At 38.0% G+C, this 13894-nt stretch overlaps 1 protein-coding gene across 12 annotated transcripts in view; it reads right to left on the bottom strand.

Moving 5' to 3' along the window:
- Nucleotides 1-13894, bottom strand: part of TNRC6A (trinucleotide repeat containing adaptor 6A) — a 211175-nt gene that overhangs the window by 79840 nt on the left and 117441 nt on the right. The window contains exon 1 of one of the 12 annotated variants that reach the window (XM_033426010.2): nucleotides 4705-5104. The exons of the other annotated variants lie outside the window; for them this stretch is intronic. Within the exon in view, the coding sequence (XP_033281901.1) occupies nucleotides 4705-4793 (89 nt within the window). The 5' untranslated portion in view covers nucleotides 4794-5104. Of the gene's footprint in view, nucleotides 1-4704; nucleotides 5105-13894 lie in introns of those variants that run through there. 12 annotated transcript variants of the gene reach the window in all.

The following is a 13894-nucleotide window of genomic DNA, read 5'->3' as shown; positions in this document are numbered from 1 at the left end:
GGCCTTACAGAAAAGATCTCTAAGACACACTGCTGAGCTGAAAAAATGTCACGGTCCAGATCATTATATCATTTGTTAAAAAAACAAAAACAAAATCCCATTAAAAAAAGTACACATCCACAGGATAGCAAGGAAGCGGACCCTCAAGGTACCTGGATGATCTGACTCTCTGTATCCAAAATCATTTAATAATAACCTACAAAATGTTTAATCAATAAATCAATAAGAATGTGCCTGGGGATTCCTAAAGTCAAGCAGTCTGCTGTGTACTGGGAGAACCCAAGTAGAATACATGGTTTTAAACTACAATTTTGTAGGAACAACAACTGAACACACCCGCAATATGGAAACAAGAAATCATTTGGTAGAGGCCATAAGCAAGTTCAGGAAAATAAGACATGCATATGAGCTGTTACAGCTAAGCAAAGCTTCATGGAGCAGTAAGAAGTTGATCTGGGTCTTAAAGAAGAGGCAGGATTTCTAAAGAGAGGTGGGCTTTTTCAAGCAAGGGAGCACAAAAGGGCATGGACAGCAGCAAAGCATGGAGAACTGTTAGCATGGCAATTTCAGGGTCCAGTGTTGACTGGGATAGAAAAGGGAGGAAAAGCACTGGGTAAAAGTAGGAAATAAATTTGCTCAATAGGGTGAGAAGACTGTTGCAGTAATCCAAGTAAAAGTGTTATGTCCTGAACCATGATGGTGGCAAGTGGAAATGAATAGCAAAGAATAAATCCAAGATAATCACAAGAAATTGGAATAGTTGACAGTATTAATAAGAATGGGGCTTCCCTTGTGACGCAGTGGTTGAGAGTCCGCCTGCCAATGTGGGGGCGCGGGTTCGTGCCCTGGTCCGGGAGGATCCCACGTGCCGCGGAGCAGCTGGGCCCGTGGGCCATGGCCGCTGGGCCTGCGCGTCCGGAGCCTGTGCTCCGCAACGGGAGAGGCCACAGCAGTGAGAGGCCCACGTACCACAAAAAAAAAATATATATATATATATATATAAATAAGAATATATATATTCTTATATATATATTCTTTTATATATATATATATATATATATATATATAAAAATAAGAATGACAAAAGAGAGACAAGATAATGACAACTCCAGATTGTAGAAAGCAAAAATTTTTAAATGGAGGCTCTGCTGTTAGAAATGATTATAGAAAATAGGGGGCTACTTTCCATAAGGCCCAACTAGCCTATCAGTCTCAACCTACCATAAGCCAGCTCACCTTCACACAGAAACCAACTGTATGTTACAAGCTAGTTTTGAAAATAATTTCACATCTTCTGCCAAAAAATGTTGTTCACCTACTTTTTCTCTTACAATTTATTGTTTTCTCCCAGCCTTCCTGCTTCTCCTTTTCCTATCTGCTTGTCAGCCTCTTCTTTTTTCCTCCTTCTTGTCCTCCTATGCCTAAATTAATCACCAAAGCCAGTCTAGCACCACAACAGGAAGTCACTGGTAACCTTCAAAGCTATAATTTCACCAGATAGTAAAGATAGAAACCAAACTGCTGCAAAAGAGGTTAAGCATGATCAGATTTTCAAAAATTTAGCCATGATATGAAAAAAAAAACCAGGATAAAACTGAAGTTTTTTTTTTTAAATAAGGAAGACTAGTACTTATTTGGAAGTAGAAAAGGGGTTAAGGAATAAAGGTATCAGAGAGGGTGATAATAAATGGGGTAACACAAGAGAAGCTTGTTTACAGTCACAGGTAGTTTATACCTGCAAATGCTAAAGTAGTTAAATAAAACTGATACATCCATAAAATGGAATAACTATACTGCTGTAAAACAGATAAGGAAGGCCTCCATATTCTGATATGAAAGGATCTGAAAGGTATATAGTTAACTGGGGAAAAAACTAAGGTTCAGTATACTATCTTTTGTGTTAAAAGTGGGGAAGAGATAGGAATATATATCCCCCATGTGCTTGTATTTGCGTAAAGGAATTCTAGAAGCACACACATACAGAAACTAATAAAAATACCTATTTGTGATAGAAATATGTGGAGAAAAGAGGACAAAAGACAGGATGGTGGCAACACTGTGTATTTCTAGATAGCATTCGATTTTGAACCATAAAGCATAGGCAGGTAGTGAAGCATAGGCGGTAGTGAAGTCAGCGTATCTTCCCCTTAAGAATGAAGAGAAGATAAGAAAATAGGATATGATGAGGTATCAGTGAAGATACAGACGACACATAGTCTGGATCTCTTCAAAAAGTAGGAGGTTGAGCTTGAAGGGGGCTTCTACTGGCCTCATAAACTAAGCAATAAAATAGTGCTAGTAAAGGATTACAACCCACTGAATAAATGAAGAATCCATGAGTCCCTACTAATATGAATAAATGAATAAATGGATGAATTAACAGGGTAAAGGGACAGATCATACAGTAGAATGTCAACTAATGTAGCAAAAATAATGGACTTAGAAAATCACCATTTAGCAATCTATTGACTCAGGCAAGAATCTTGATGAGAAATAATATATTTACATAGTTTCAAAGTACTCCCAACAATATAATTATTAATTACAAAGGGAAAGTACTAACTTTACAGTGGTGAAACCTGACATATACCAGGTAGTTGGTATTCAACTTACCCAAGTAGTTTAAGTTACCATCGCCAATAATGAGATAAAGGGACATGATGCACCTCTTTATATGAGGCAATAAGCAAAACAACATCAGTCCTGTGCTGTTCCTGCCAAAAACACATAATGTAAATCTAATCAAGAGGAAACATCAGACAAATATAGATTGAGGGACATTCTACCAAATAACTAACCTGTACTCTTTAAAAAATATCAAGGTCTTCAAAAACAAAGACAGACTGAGAAACTGTTCCAGAATACTGGTGACTAAACAAACTTGAAAACTAAATGCAGCCTGTATCCTAGATTGAATCTCTGACCAGAAGGAAGTTGTTTTTTTTTTTTTAATTTGCTCTAAAAGTTATTACTGAGACAATTGGCAAAATTTGAGTAAGATCTGCAGATTTGCTATTAAGATTGTACTTTGCTATTAAGATTGTACTTTTCCAATTTTGATAATGGCACTGTAGTTACTAAGAAAATGTCTTTGAATTTAGGAAATATTTATTTTTAAATTGAAATATAGTTGATTTACAATGTTTCAGGTGTCCAGCAGTGATTCAGTTTATACACAAACACACCTTCTTTTTCAGATTCTTTTCCATTATAGGTTACTATAAGATATTGAATATAGTTCCCTGTGCTATACAGCAGGTCCTTGTTATTTTATATATAGTAGTGTGTATCTGCTAATCCCAAATCCCTAATTTATCCCTCCCTCCCCTCCCCTTCAGTAACCATAGGTTTGTTTTCTATGTCTGAGTCTGTTTGTTTTGTAAATGACTTGATGTGTATTATTTTTTTAGATTACATATATAAGCGATATCATATGATGTTTGTCTTTCTCTGACTTAACTTCACTTAGTATGATAATCTGTTTGCAGCAACACAGGTCCACCCATGTTGCTGCAAATGGCATTATTTCATTCTTTTTTTATGGCTGAGTATGTTAGGAAATAAATATTTAAGTTTTTAGGGGTAAAGGGACATCACGTCTCTAAGTTACTCTCAAATGGTTCAGGAAAAACACCATTATGCATGTAAAAAGAGAATGAGAAAGCAAAGGTGGTTAAATATCACCATTTGAGGAACACAGATGGAGGCTATTCAGGAATTTTTTGTCTAATAAAATTTCTCTCAGACTGAAATTATTCTCAAATAAAAAGCGCAGGTCGGGGATAGTGATATTAGAATTTTAAAAGAACTGAAACCCCCCACCGTAGCAACAGGAGCACTGTACAGTTTACAAGGTGCTCTGAAGAGATCATCCATTTTGAACCACAATGCCAAAACACAGAATTTATGTTATTGCCATTTGACACTAAAAGAAACCAAGGACTGGAAGCTCTAAATGACCTGTACAGTGTAGACAATGGTAAAGGCTGGCCCCAAATCCGGTTTGCTAAGCTACGCTCCTAAATCTACTCCTCTTTTGAGGCTTAACAATTACTAGTTCCTTCATAATTCTTTCCAACTCATATAAAACTCACCCTTGACCTCTCATTAAACAATGCTCATTTTCTAATTATTTCAGATGTTAATCTCACTCTTCCAAATAGAACTAATTACTGTTCTGGGGACAAAAAGCAGTTCTACTTATATTAGTACTCCAATTTAATACCAATTCCTTCTTCCCTGCTGTTACTAACACTCTAACCCCATCCACCACCAAACATGCACTCTTTTCACTCTCTTCTACCCACATTCTACTTCTTTAAGGACCAGTTTAAATCCAATCTATTCAAACAAGCATTTCCTGGGCAGCACAGCATGAGGTTAAGAGCTCTGGCTCTGATCCCAAAGAGACGTGGCCTTAAATCTCAACTCCACTACCGACTTGTGTAAGCAACTTGTTTAATTTCTCTAAAGCCTCCGTCTCCTTGTTTATAAGAGGTCTTAAACTGTACCTCCCTCAGAGGGTTGTTGTGAAGATTAAATTAGGTAATGCAGAGGAAGTGCTTAAGAGATGCACGTAAGTGTACACTAAACATTAGCTACAAGAAACTAGGTACAAAATATGGCACTAAACTAATGTTAGGACACAAAGAAGATTGCGACCAAAGAAAGGAGAGCATACAGTAGAAAATGGAATTGACTCACCTCTTAGAATGGCTGTCATCAAGAAGACAAGAGGTAACAAGTGTAGCAAGTGTCGGTGAGGACATGGAGAAAAGGGAACCTTTGTGCATTGCTGGTGGAAATGTAAATTGGTGCAGCCACTATGGAAAACAGTATGGAGGTTCCTTAAAAAACTAAAAATACAACTACTAATGGCCCAGCAATCCCACTTCTGGGTATATATCCAAGAGAAATGAAAACAGGATATCAAAAAGATATCTGCACTCCCATGTTTATTGCAGCATTATTCACAAGATATAGAAACAACCTAAGTGTCCATCAATGAATGAAGAAGGTGTTGTATACACATACAAAGGAATAATATTCAGCCTCGAGAAAGAAGAAAATTCTGCCATTTGCAACAACACGGACGAACCTTAAGGGCATTATGCGGAGTAAAATAAGTCAGACAGAGAAAGACAAATACTATACGATTATCACTTATATGTGGACTCTAAAAAACCTGAACTTGCAGGGGCTGGGGGATAGGAGAATTGAGGAGATGTTGTTAAATAGTACAAACCTGCAACTCCTGAAACTAAGGAGAATAAGTTCTGGAAATCTAATGTACAGAATAGTGATTACAGCCAACAATACTATGTTATATGCTTCAAAGTTGCTCAGAGACTGGATTTTAAATGTTCTCACCACGAAAAAGAAATGGTAATTATGTGACATGATAGCGGTGTTAGCTAATGCTTCAGTGGTAATCATATTCTAATACTGTAGACCCTTGAACAAGGCAGGGGTTAGAGGCACTGACCACATGCAGTCAAAAATCTGCATATAACTTTACAGTTGGCCCTCCAAACCCACAGTTCCACATCTACTGATTCAACCAACCACAGATCATGTAGTACTGTAATATGTATTTAGTGGGGGGAAAAAAAAATCTACATATAAAAATCCACACAGTTCAAATCCATGTTGTTCAAGGGTAAACATGCATATAAATATCTCAAATCAGCAAGCTGTACACCTTAAACTTGCACAAAGTTAGATGTCAGTTATATCTCAATAAAACACACACACATACACGGGCAATGCACTAACTGCTGGGGGGAAAAGAAAATGGAGTTAATTTTGTTAATCATACCTTAATAAAGTGGGAAAAAAATAAAAGGAAAAAGTGGAACTGGATATATAAAAACAATTATTAATGCACAATGCAGAATGAGGTAGATGCCAAACCAAACAGCTCAAGACCCCGGATTCTAGATTCCAAACCAGACCATACCTGGTACCAAAAGACAAAGATATCACAAGAAAGGAAAACTACAGATCAATAACCCTTGTGACCACAGACTCAAAAATCCTTAACAGAAGACTAATAAATCGAATCTAGCAACATATAGTAAGGACTATATGCCTTGCCCAAGAGGGATTTATCCCAGGAATGCAAAGTTGGTTTAACATATGAAAATCAATGTAATACAACATTAACAGAACAAAGCATAAACCAACGTGACCTCAACAGACACAGAAAAAGCATCTGACAAAATCCAACACCCTTTCATGACAAGATAAAAACATTCAAACTAGGAATAGAAGGAAACTTCCTTAATTTGATAAAGGCCATCTACAGAAAGCCCACAGTTCACATTATACTTAATGGTTAAGACTGAATGCTCTTCCTCTAAGATTAGAAACAAGACAAGGATGTTCACTCTTGCCATTCCTATTCAACATTTTACTATAGGTTCTGGTCAGGAAAATTAGGCAAGAAAAAGAAACAAAAGGCACCAAGATTGGAAAGGAAATTATAAAACTTATCTTTATTCACAATTAATATGGTCCTATGTATAGAAGTCCTAAGGAATACACACACACACACACACACACACACACACACACACAACGGGTTCAGCACAGCTGCAGGATACAGGATCAACATACAAAAATCAATTGGCTAATGTTCTAAAACATGTATGAACCTTGAGAATATTATGCTAAGTGAAATAAGCCAGTCACAAAAGGACAAATATTACGAGTGGTTCTAGGAACCACTCAAGAGGTTCCTATAGCAGTCAAATTCATAGAGACAGAAAGTAGAATGGTGCTTCCCAAGGGCAGAGGGGAGGAGAGAATGGGGAGTTATTGTTTAATAGGTACAGAGTCTCAGTTTTGCAAGATGAAAAGAGTCACTGGTAGTGACAGTTGCACAACATTGTGAATGTGCTTAATTTCACTGAAATGTACACTCAAAAATGGTAAAGACAGCAAATTGGCCATACCAAAATTTTAAATTTTTGTGCTTCAAAGGACATCAAGAAAGTGAAAAGGCAACCCACAGAATAGGAGAAAATATTTGTAAATCATGTATCTAATAAAGGACTTGTATCTAGAACATATAAAGAACTCTTACAACTCAACAATAAAAATATAACCAACTGTAAAATGGGCAGAGGATGTGAACAGACATTTCTCCAAATCAAACACACAAATGGCCAGTAAGCACGTTGACAGGATGCTCAGTATTATCAGTCATTAGGGAAATGCAAATCAAAAGCACAATAAGATATCACTCCACATCCACTAAAATGACTATAATCAAAAAGAACAATAACAAGTGTGGGTGAGGATGTGGAGAAAATGGAATACTCATACACCGCTGGTGGAAGTGTAAAATGGTACAGCTGCTTTGGAAATAGTTTGGCAGTTTCTCAAAAAGTTAAACATAGAATTACCATATGCCCAGCAATTCCACCCCAAAGTACATACCCAGGAGAACTGAAAATGTACGTCCACACAAACACTTGCACATGAATGTTCACAGTATCACTATTCATAATAGCCCAAAAGTGAAAGCAACCTTAATGCCCATCAACTGATGAATGGATAAACAAAATGTGGTACAGCTATACAATGGAATATTTTTTGCCCATAAAAAGAATTAAGTACGTGCTACAACATGTATAAACTATGAAAACATGCTAAGTGAAACAAGCAAGACAAAAGGCCACACATTATACGATTCTATTTATATGGAATGTCCGGAATAGGCAAATCCATACAGAATACAGATTAGTGGTTGCCAGGGGATGGAGTGAATGGGGAGTGATTGCTAACGGGTATGGGGTTTTTTTTGGGGGTGGGGGGCGGATAAAAAAATGTTCTGTAATTAGGTAGTTGTGATGATTGCACAATTCTGTAAATATACTAAACCACTGAATCATGTACTTTAAAGGAGTGAACTTTAGGGCTTCCCTGGTGGCGCAGTGGTTGAGAGTCCACCTGCCGATGCAGGGGACATGGGTTCGTGCCCGGGTCCGGGAGGATCCCACATGCCGCGGAGCGCCTGGACCCGTGAGCCATGGCCGTTGAGCCTGCGCGTCCGGAGCCTGTGCTCCGCAACGGGAGAGCCACAACAGTGAGAGGCCCGCGTACCGCAAAAAAAAAAAAAAAAAAAAAAAAAAAAAAAGACTGAACTTTATGGTATGTGAATTTAATCTCAATAAAGCTGTTAGAAAAAAAAATTGAGGTAGAATTTGAAGGAGACATTCAGAGAAGGAGGAACTGAGGACAGGACAAAAGGTAGAAGGGATAAAGCTAAACAGATAAGCTTAGCACAGACAAGAGTTTGGGCTTCAATTCCAGAGTCACTAGGGAGGCGGCAGAGGTTTCTAAGAAATAGTGAGTGACAGGCTCAGAACTGTGGCTTGAGCATGATTAACCTGCAGCAGTGTAGAGAATGCACATTTTATGTCCCTTTCTATTTTTACATGGTAAGATTCTCACTTATATGCCTCACATCACCTAGGGATTCACAAGAAGAATATTAAGTAAAACATATTTCTCTGACAGCCTTTGTATGGTCAATTATCAAAGTAATGCTTAAAAATACATTTTAAATTAGTGCATATTTCACACCACACAGCACTATTTCCTTGTGTTTTAGGGGGATCCTCCAGAAGAATAAGAGAAAGAAGGGACCCAAGTCAACAAAACACAGATGTCAAAATTATAAAAATATTCAATATCACTGCAGCAAGCTGTTCAATAAATGCTGGCTAACTCAAAACCACTAGTAAGAATAGCAAAACAAGTGACTTGGTTTAATCTTGTTTGTTATTATACAAAATCCAATCAATTGCTGTTTGCAGAAAATATCTTGTAAGGTTCAAAGTATAAAATTCCTTAACCAAGTTTCAATCTGTTTTGAACATTCCATCTGAAACGGGAAGTCAGCTGAGTCATGGTCACACAACATACTACTGCCTAAAATTCAAAATGCTTTTCCCTAGTTACAAGAGTAGAAATGCTAGGATTTCTGCTTCATACCCAGCTCACACAGAGTATGCAATTCATTTTAAAAGTAAGACCACCTTAATATGACATTTAAACTATACAGCTGGCCCTCTATCCCGGGTTCCAAATCCGCAGATTCAATCAACCAAGGATCAAAAAAAATTCCAGAAAGTTCCAAAAAGCATAACCTGAATTTGCCATACATGGGTAACTGTTCACATAACATTTACATTGTATTTACACCTATTTACATAGTATTTACATTGTATCAGGTATTATAAGTAAACTAAAGATGATTTAAAGTACACAGGCAAATGTGTACAGGTTATATGCAAATACTATACCACTTTATATAAGGGATTCGAGCATCCTTGGATTTTGCTATGGGCTGGGGTGCGGGTTCTGGAACCAATCCCCCTCAGATACTGAGGGACAACTGTATTTTCATGTTGGTTTTTTGGGTTTGTTTTTTTTTTGAGAGAAACTATGCCTTAGTTGAATGTTACTTTCTCTCTTTTAAATCTTAAAATCTCCCTTTTACTGACATTATTCAGCTCCTCTAACCTCCCCCCCATAACACAATGTTTCTTAATATTTGCAGAGCCATGAGCCTTTGAAATCTGATAAATGCTGAGGATCATCTTTTTCTTTTTTTTTTAAAGCACACATTCAGTTTTTCAAACTACCTCATACCACCTGTGGTCCCTCTGTGGAATCCAGGATGAGAAACCCTGTTCTGGTGGCACAATGCCACTCTAACTTCATTGGGGTATTCTTTTGAAGAATGCATATCACAAGCCCAGTCCTATGTTTCATTTTCTTACCAGGGTTCGGTTTACTACTGGTGAAAGCCAAAAACACGCAACTTTTATGTCTAACAATGGAAGAGCTACCTTCAGAATAACCCTTCAAAAAAGCTGCAATCGTTATAGTTGGCCAATTTAAAAAAGACTTGTAATTACTGTAACTTCAACTATTTAAAATTATACCTCAGTTTCAACTAATTGTCATATCCTAAAATGAAAGAAGCACTGAGCTAGTGTAAAGGTAAAAGTACTGGGTAAACTTTTAGCTAACTTCCTTCAAAGGGGACAGGGAGAGGGCCTGATGTGATGCACTAAGAACAAACACATCACCTATGTGGTATTCCTGCCAACAAGGTTTAACCTGAATCTAATCATACAGAAACCAGACAAATCCAAACTGAAGCCTGCAAAAACAACTAGTCTGGACTATTCCAAAATGTCCATGTCATGAAAGGGGAAGAAATGCATAAGGAACTGCTCCTGATGGAAGGAAATTACAGATGACTAAATGCAACCCTCGATTAAGAAACTGAGAGAAAAGAACAAACTACATTTTAAAAGATACTATTAGGGTTTTCCTGGTGGCGCAGTGGTTAAGAATCCGCCTGCCAACGCAGGGGACACGGGTTCGAGCCCTGGTCCGGGAAGATCCCACATGCTGCAGAGCAACTAAGCCCGTGCGCCACAACCACTGAGCCTGTGTGCCACAACTACTGAAGCCCGGGCGCCTAGAGCCCGTGCTCCACAACAAGAGAAGCCACCGTGATGAGAAGCCCGTGCACCGCGACGAAGAGTAGCCCCGGCTCGCCGCAACTAGAGAAAGCCTGCGCGCAGCAACCGAGACCCAACGCAGCCAAAAATAAAATAAATTTAAAAAAATTAAATAGCTACCCGACCCCCCCAAAAAATGTCCAAAAATAAATAAATAAATAAAAGACATTATTAGGACAACTGGAAAAATTTGAATATGGACCAAATAGTACTGTAACAAAGTTAAACTTCCCCGACTGTGATAATCTGATTGCTGTTATGTAGAATGCCCTTGTTCTTGGGAGATACATATTGTCTTATTTAGGGGTGAGAGGGCATGATAAAACAAATTTGGCAAAATATTAGTAACTGGTAAACCTAGGTGGAGATACAGGTGTTCGTTGCACTATTCTTGCTACTTTGCTGAAGATCAGAATGATTTTTTAAATTTTTTAAATGAGAGGACATTTTCTCGATTTTGAGTGAGAGACGTCATAAGTCAGTCTGACAAGAATATATACAGCCATATCTATTTTAGTCTTTCCAATTATGGGCAATACTTCTGAGGTTGTCATAAAACAGAACTGTAAAGGACTGTATTTTATACTTGCACACTTACTTCAGATGCCAAAACTCACAAGAGTTACAGAATGGTACTTAGATTTTTTAATGATGTTTGTATTTAAAACTTCCAGAGGGTTGTTACACATTTTAAAATTAAGCTTACAGTTTGTGATTCATTTATTCTACCAATTGATATACCACATAGCTGCCAAATAAAGCTAGAAAGAAACCTACTAATAGGAAATTGCTGGCCTACACTACATCACAGGAAAGCAACAGAAAAGCTTAACAAAATCAGAAGATTTTTTTTTTTTTTTCCAGATAAAGTTTGGTGAATTCCAAGAGCAGGATCCACCTTATCTAGGAAGACCTAATGCTCTGGTTTACTCCTGCTGTCCCTAGTCTTTTCTTATTTAGCATGTCCCAAGTAAAGGTGTCTCAGATAAAAACGTTCCAGTTTAGATGCTACATTTTATGGTACACAGCATCTTTAACGACTTCACTTGATGACATTTAATGGTTGGTTTAGGGAGAAAAAAAAAATCAGCATAACATGAAGCATGTAGTTCTACTCTAGACAACACACCCTATGTTACAGTAAATTAGTAAAATGGTCACAAAATATATTGAGGGAATGGTTCTCACGTTTTCAGAAAGAAAGGAGAAATCAAAGTTATCTCTTTTCTATTGTGCAATATAAAACAAAATGCTGCCTAGCTGTAAGAACCCTATAGTGAGAGTCAAAAGGCCTGTTTGAATCCCAGCTCTGTCACTTGTTAGAGACTATAACCTTGACCATAGCTTTCTCATCTGTAAAATGAAGGGATCAGAATATTGGCTGGGATCATGGTCCAGATCTAAATATTCAATGATTCTATCACTTTGGTATATATATTTTTTTAAGTTAGATAAGTTGAGTTACAAGAGGTTTTTTACAACTATAAACTGTAACTTACCATCTTATCTCTCCAAACTCCTATTTCTGTTCTCACATCTATTCTGTTCAGAGGCTGGGTCAATCTCCCATTCAGCTTGGACAGAGACCCCGTGTATTCGCTCCTCTCACAACTAATCACAGACTAGGTAGCTGCCAAACCCCATACTCCACATCTTCAGTATCTCACACTCTCCCCTCTTTCTACTACCATTTTAATTCATGTCTTCATCACACCTCTTGCCCAGGTCACTAGTTATCATTTTTCTATCCTATCACCACCCTACCTAAAAGCACGTAGTAGCTTCCCACAATGTAAGATTTATGCAAAAAGTCCTCAACCTGATATTCAAGAAACTCGACACCTGCCCCCACCCTATACTTTCTGGATTTTGTGCCTTCATTTCTGCTGTTGTTCCTACAGTGCCTTTTTCTCTGCCTTTCAAAACTGATTCCATTCTTTAAAATTTAGTTCCAATGGCGATCTCACACATCTAGACATTACAGTTCTCTTTTGAATGCCCAGGATACCGACAAAAAGTGACAATTTTAATGGCCAACAGTAAATTAGATAGTTTACCTTGTGTGGGCAACTAAACTTATCTATTGTGCCAATTTTGTTTAACTGGCACGGGCTACCTGGCATGCTGTCTTGAGGGTTTGCAGTTTAGCAGAGGGAAGGGAGAATGGCAATGTAACTTTGTCATTCATTCAGAGACTAGAGTTTCCAAACAGGGGGTCTATACAATGGGAATTTGGAGTTCCATGGTATTAAAAGATATTTAACATTTAAAGATTTAACGTTAAAAATCCAAATGTTTGGTTATCTTCGTGAAACATGAAGATCTACAACAGTGTGGGTGACTTTGCCCTCCAGGGGACCTCTGGCAGTATCTGAAGACATTTTTGATTGTCACATCTGAGTATTTCTGGTAGACGCTGCTGAACATCCCACAATGCACAGGGCAGAATTCACACTAATCAATAATCTGGTCAAAATGTCAACAGTGCCCAGGTTGAGAAATTCTGATCTAGAAGTGTTGCTTGTATGTGTGGGTTGTGCCTCCCCAAAGATTTTTTCAAATTTTTCAAGGTGAATAACCATGCCTCTTGTGAAGCAACACAATACAGTCCAAAGCGTACCAGTGGTGTGGCCTCCTGAAAGCTACTTAACCTCTTTGTGCATCAAAGTCTTCACCTATAAAACAGGAACAGTAAAAGTACCTACCTCACAGTGTTCCAGGATCAGATGAGTCAATATAAGACCTTCAGAAAAGTGTGCCAGGCAGACAGAAAAAACACTCAATAAATTCAGCTACTTCCATTCTTCCCCTCCCTAGTGCCTAGTCTTCCGTTTGGAACATATAAGATGCTCAAGAAATGGTTACTGAATGAATATAGGATAATGCCTTCCTGGGGAGAGCACAAATGGGTAAAGACATACTCTCCTTATTTGTGAAAAAGGAAGCACAGAGCTAAGGATGGAGTTGAAAGGAAGCATTTACCCACCTAATCATCTCTCTCCCGCCTCAGGAAACTTTTAACCTTTAGGAAATGTTCCCCTCTCACAAGGTCCTTAGTACACAGGGCCCTGTTGTTTTTCCTTTTCATTCCTTCTGACCAACTGAAGAGCCTTAAGTATATGAATGGAATGGTATCTTCTTTTGACTCTTACATCATCTACCTTGTATTAGTTATTTATGTACCCATGACAGTCCTCCTCCTAGACTGCACATGCTCTCTGTGGCCAGGGACAACACTTGACTCCTTTTTATAAAACCCTAGGGACCTAACAGACCTTAGCAACTAGCTGGCCCAAACCTCTTGTTTTATAGATTAGGAACAGAGAGGCTAAGTGATTTGCCAAGAG

This window comes from Orcinus orca, chromosome 16 (assembly GCF_937001465.1).
Source record: "Orcinus orca chromosome 16, mOrcOrc1.1, whole genome shotgun sequence".
In the NCBI taxonomy this organism is placed as follows: Eukaryota; Metazoa; Chordata; class Mammalia; order Artiodactyla; family Delphinidae; genus Orcinus; species Orcinus orca.
The sequence above is the reverse complement of the archived record's forward strand: the minus strand, read 5'-3'. Positions and strand labels throughout refer to the sequence as shown.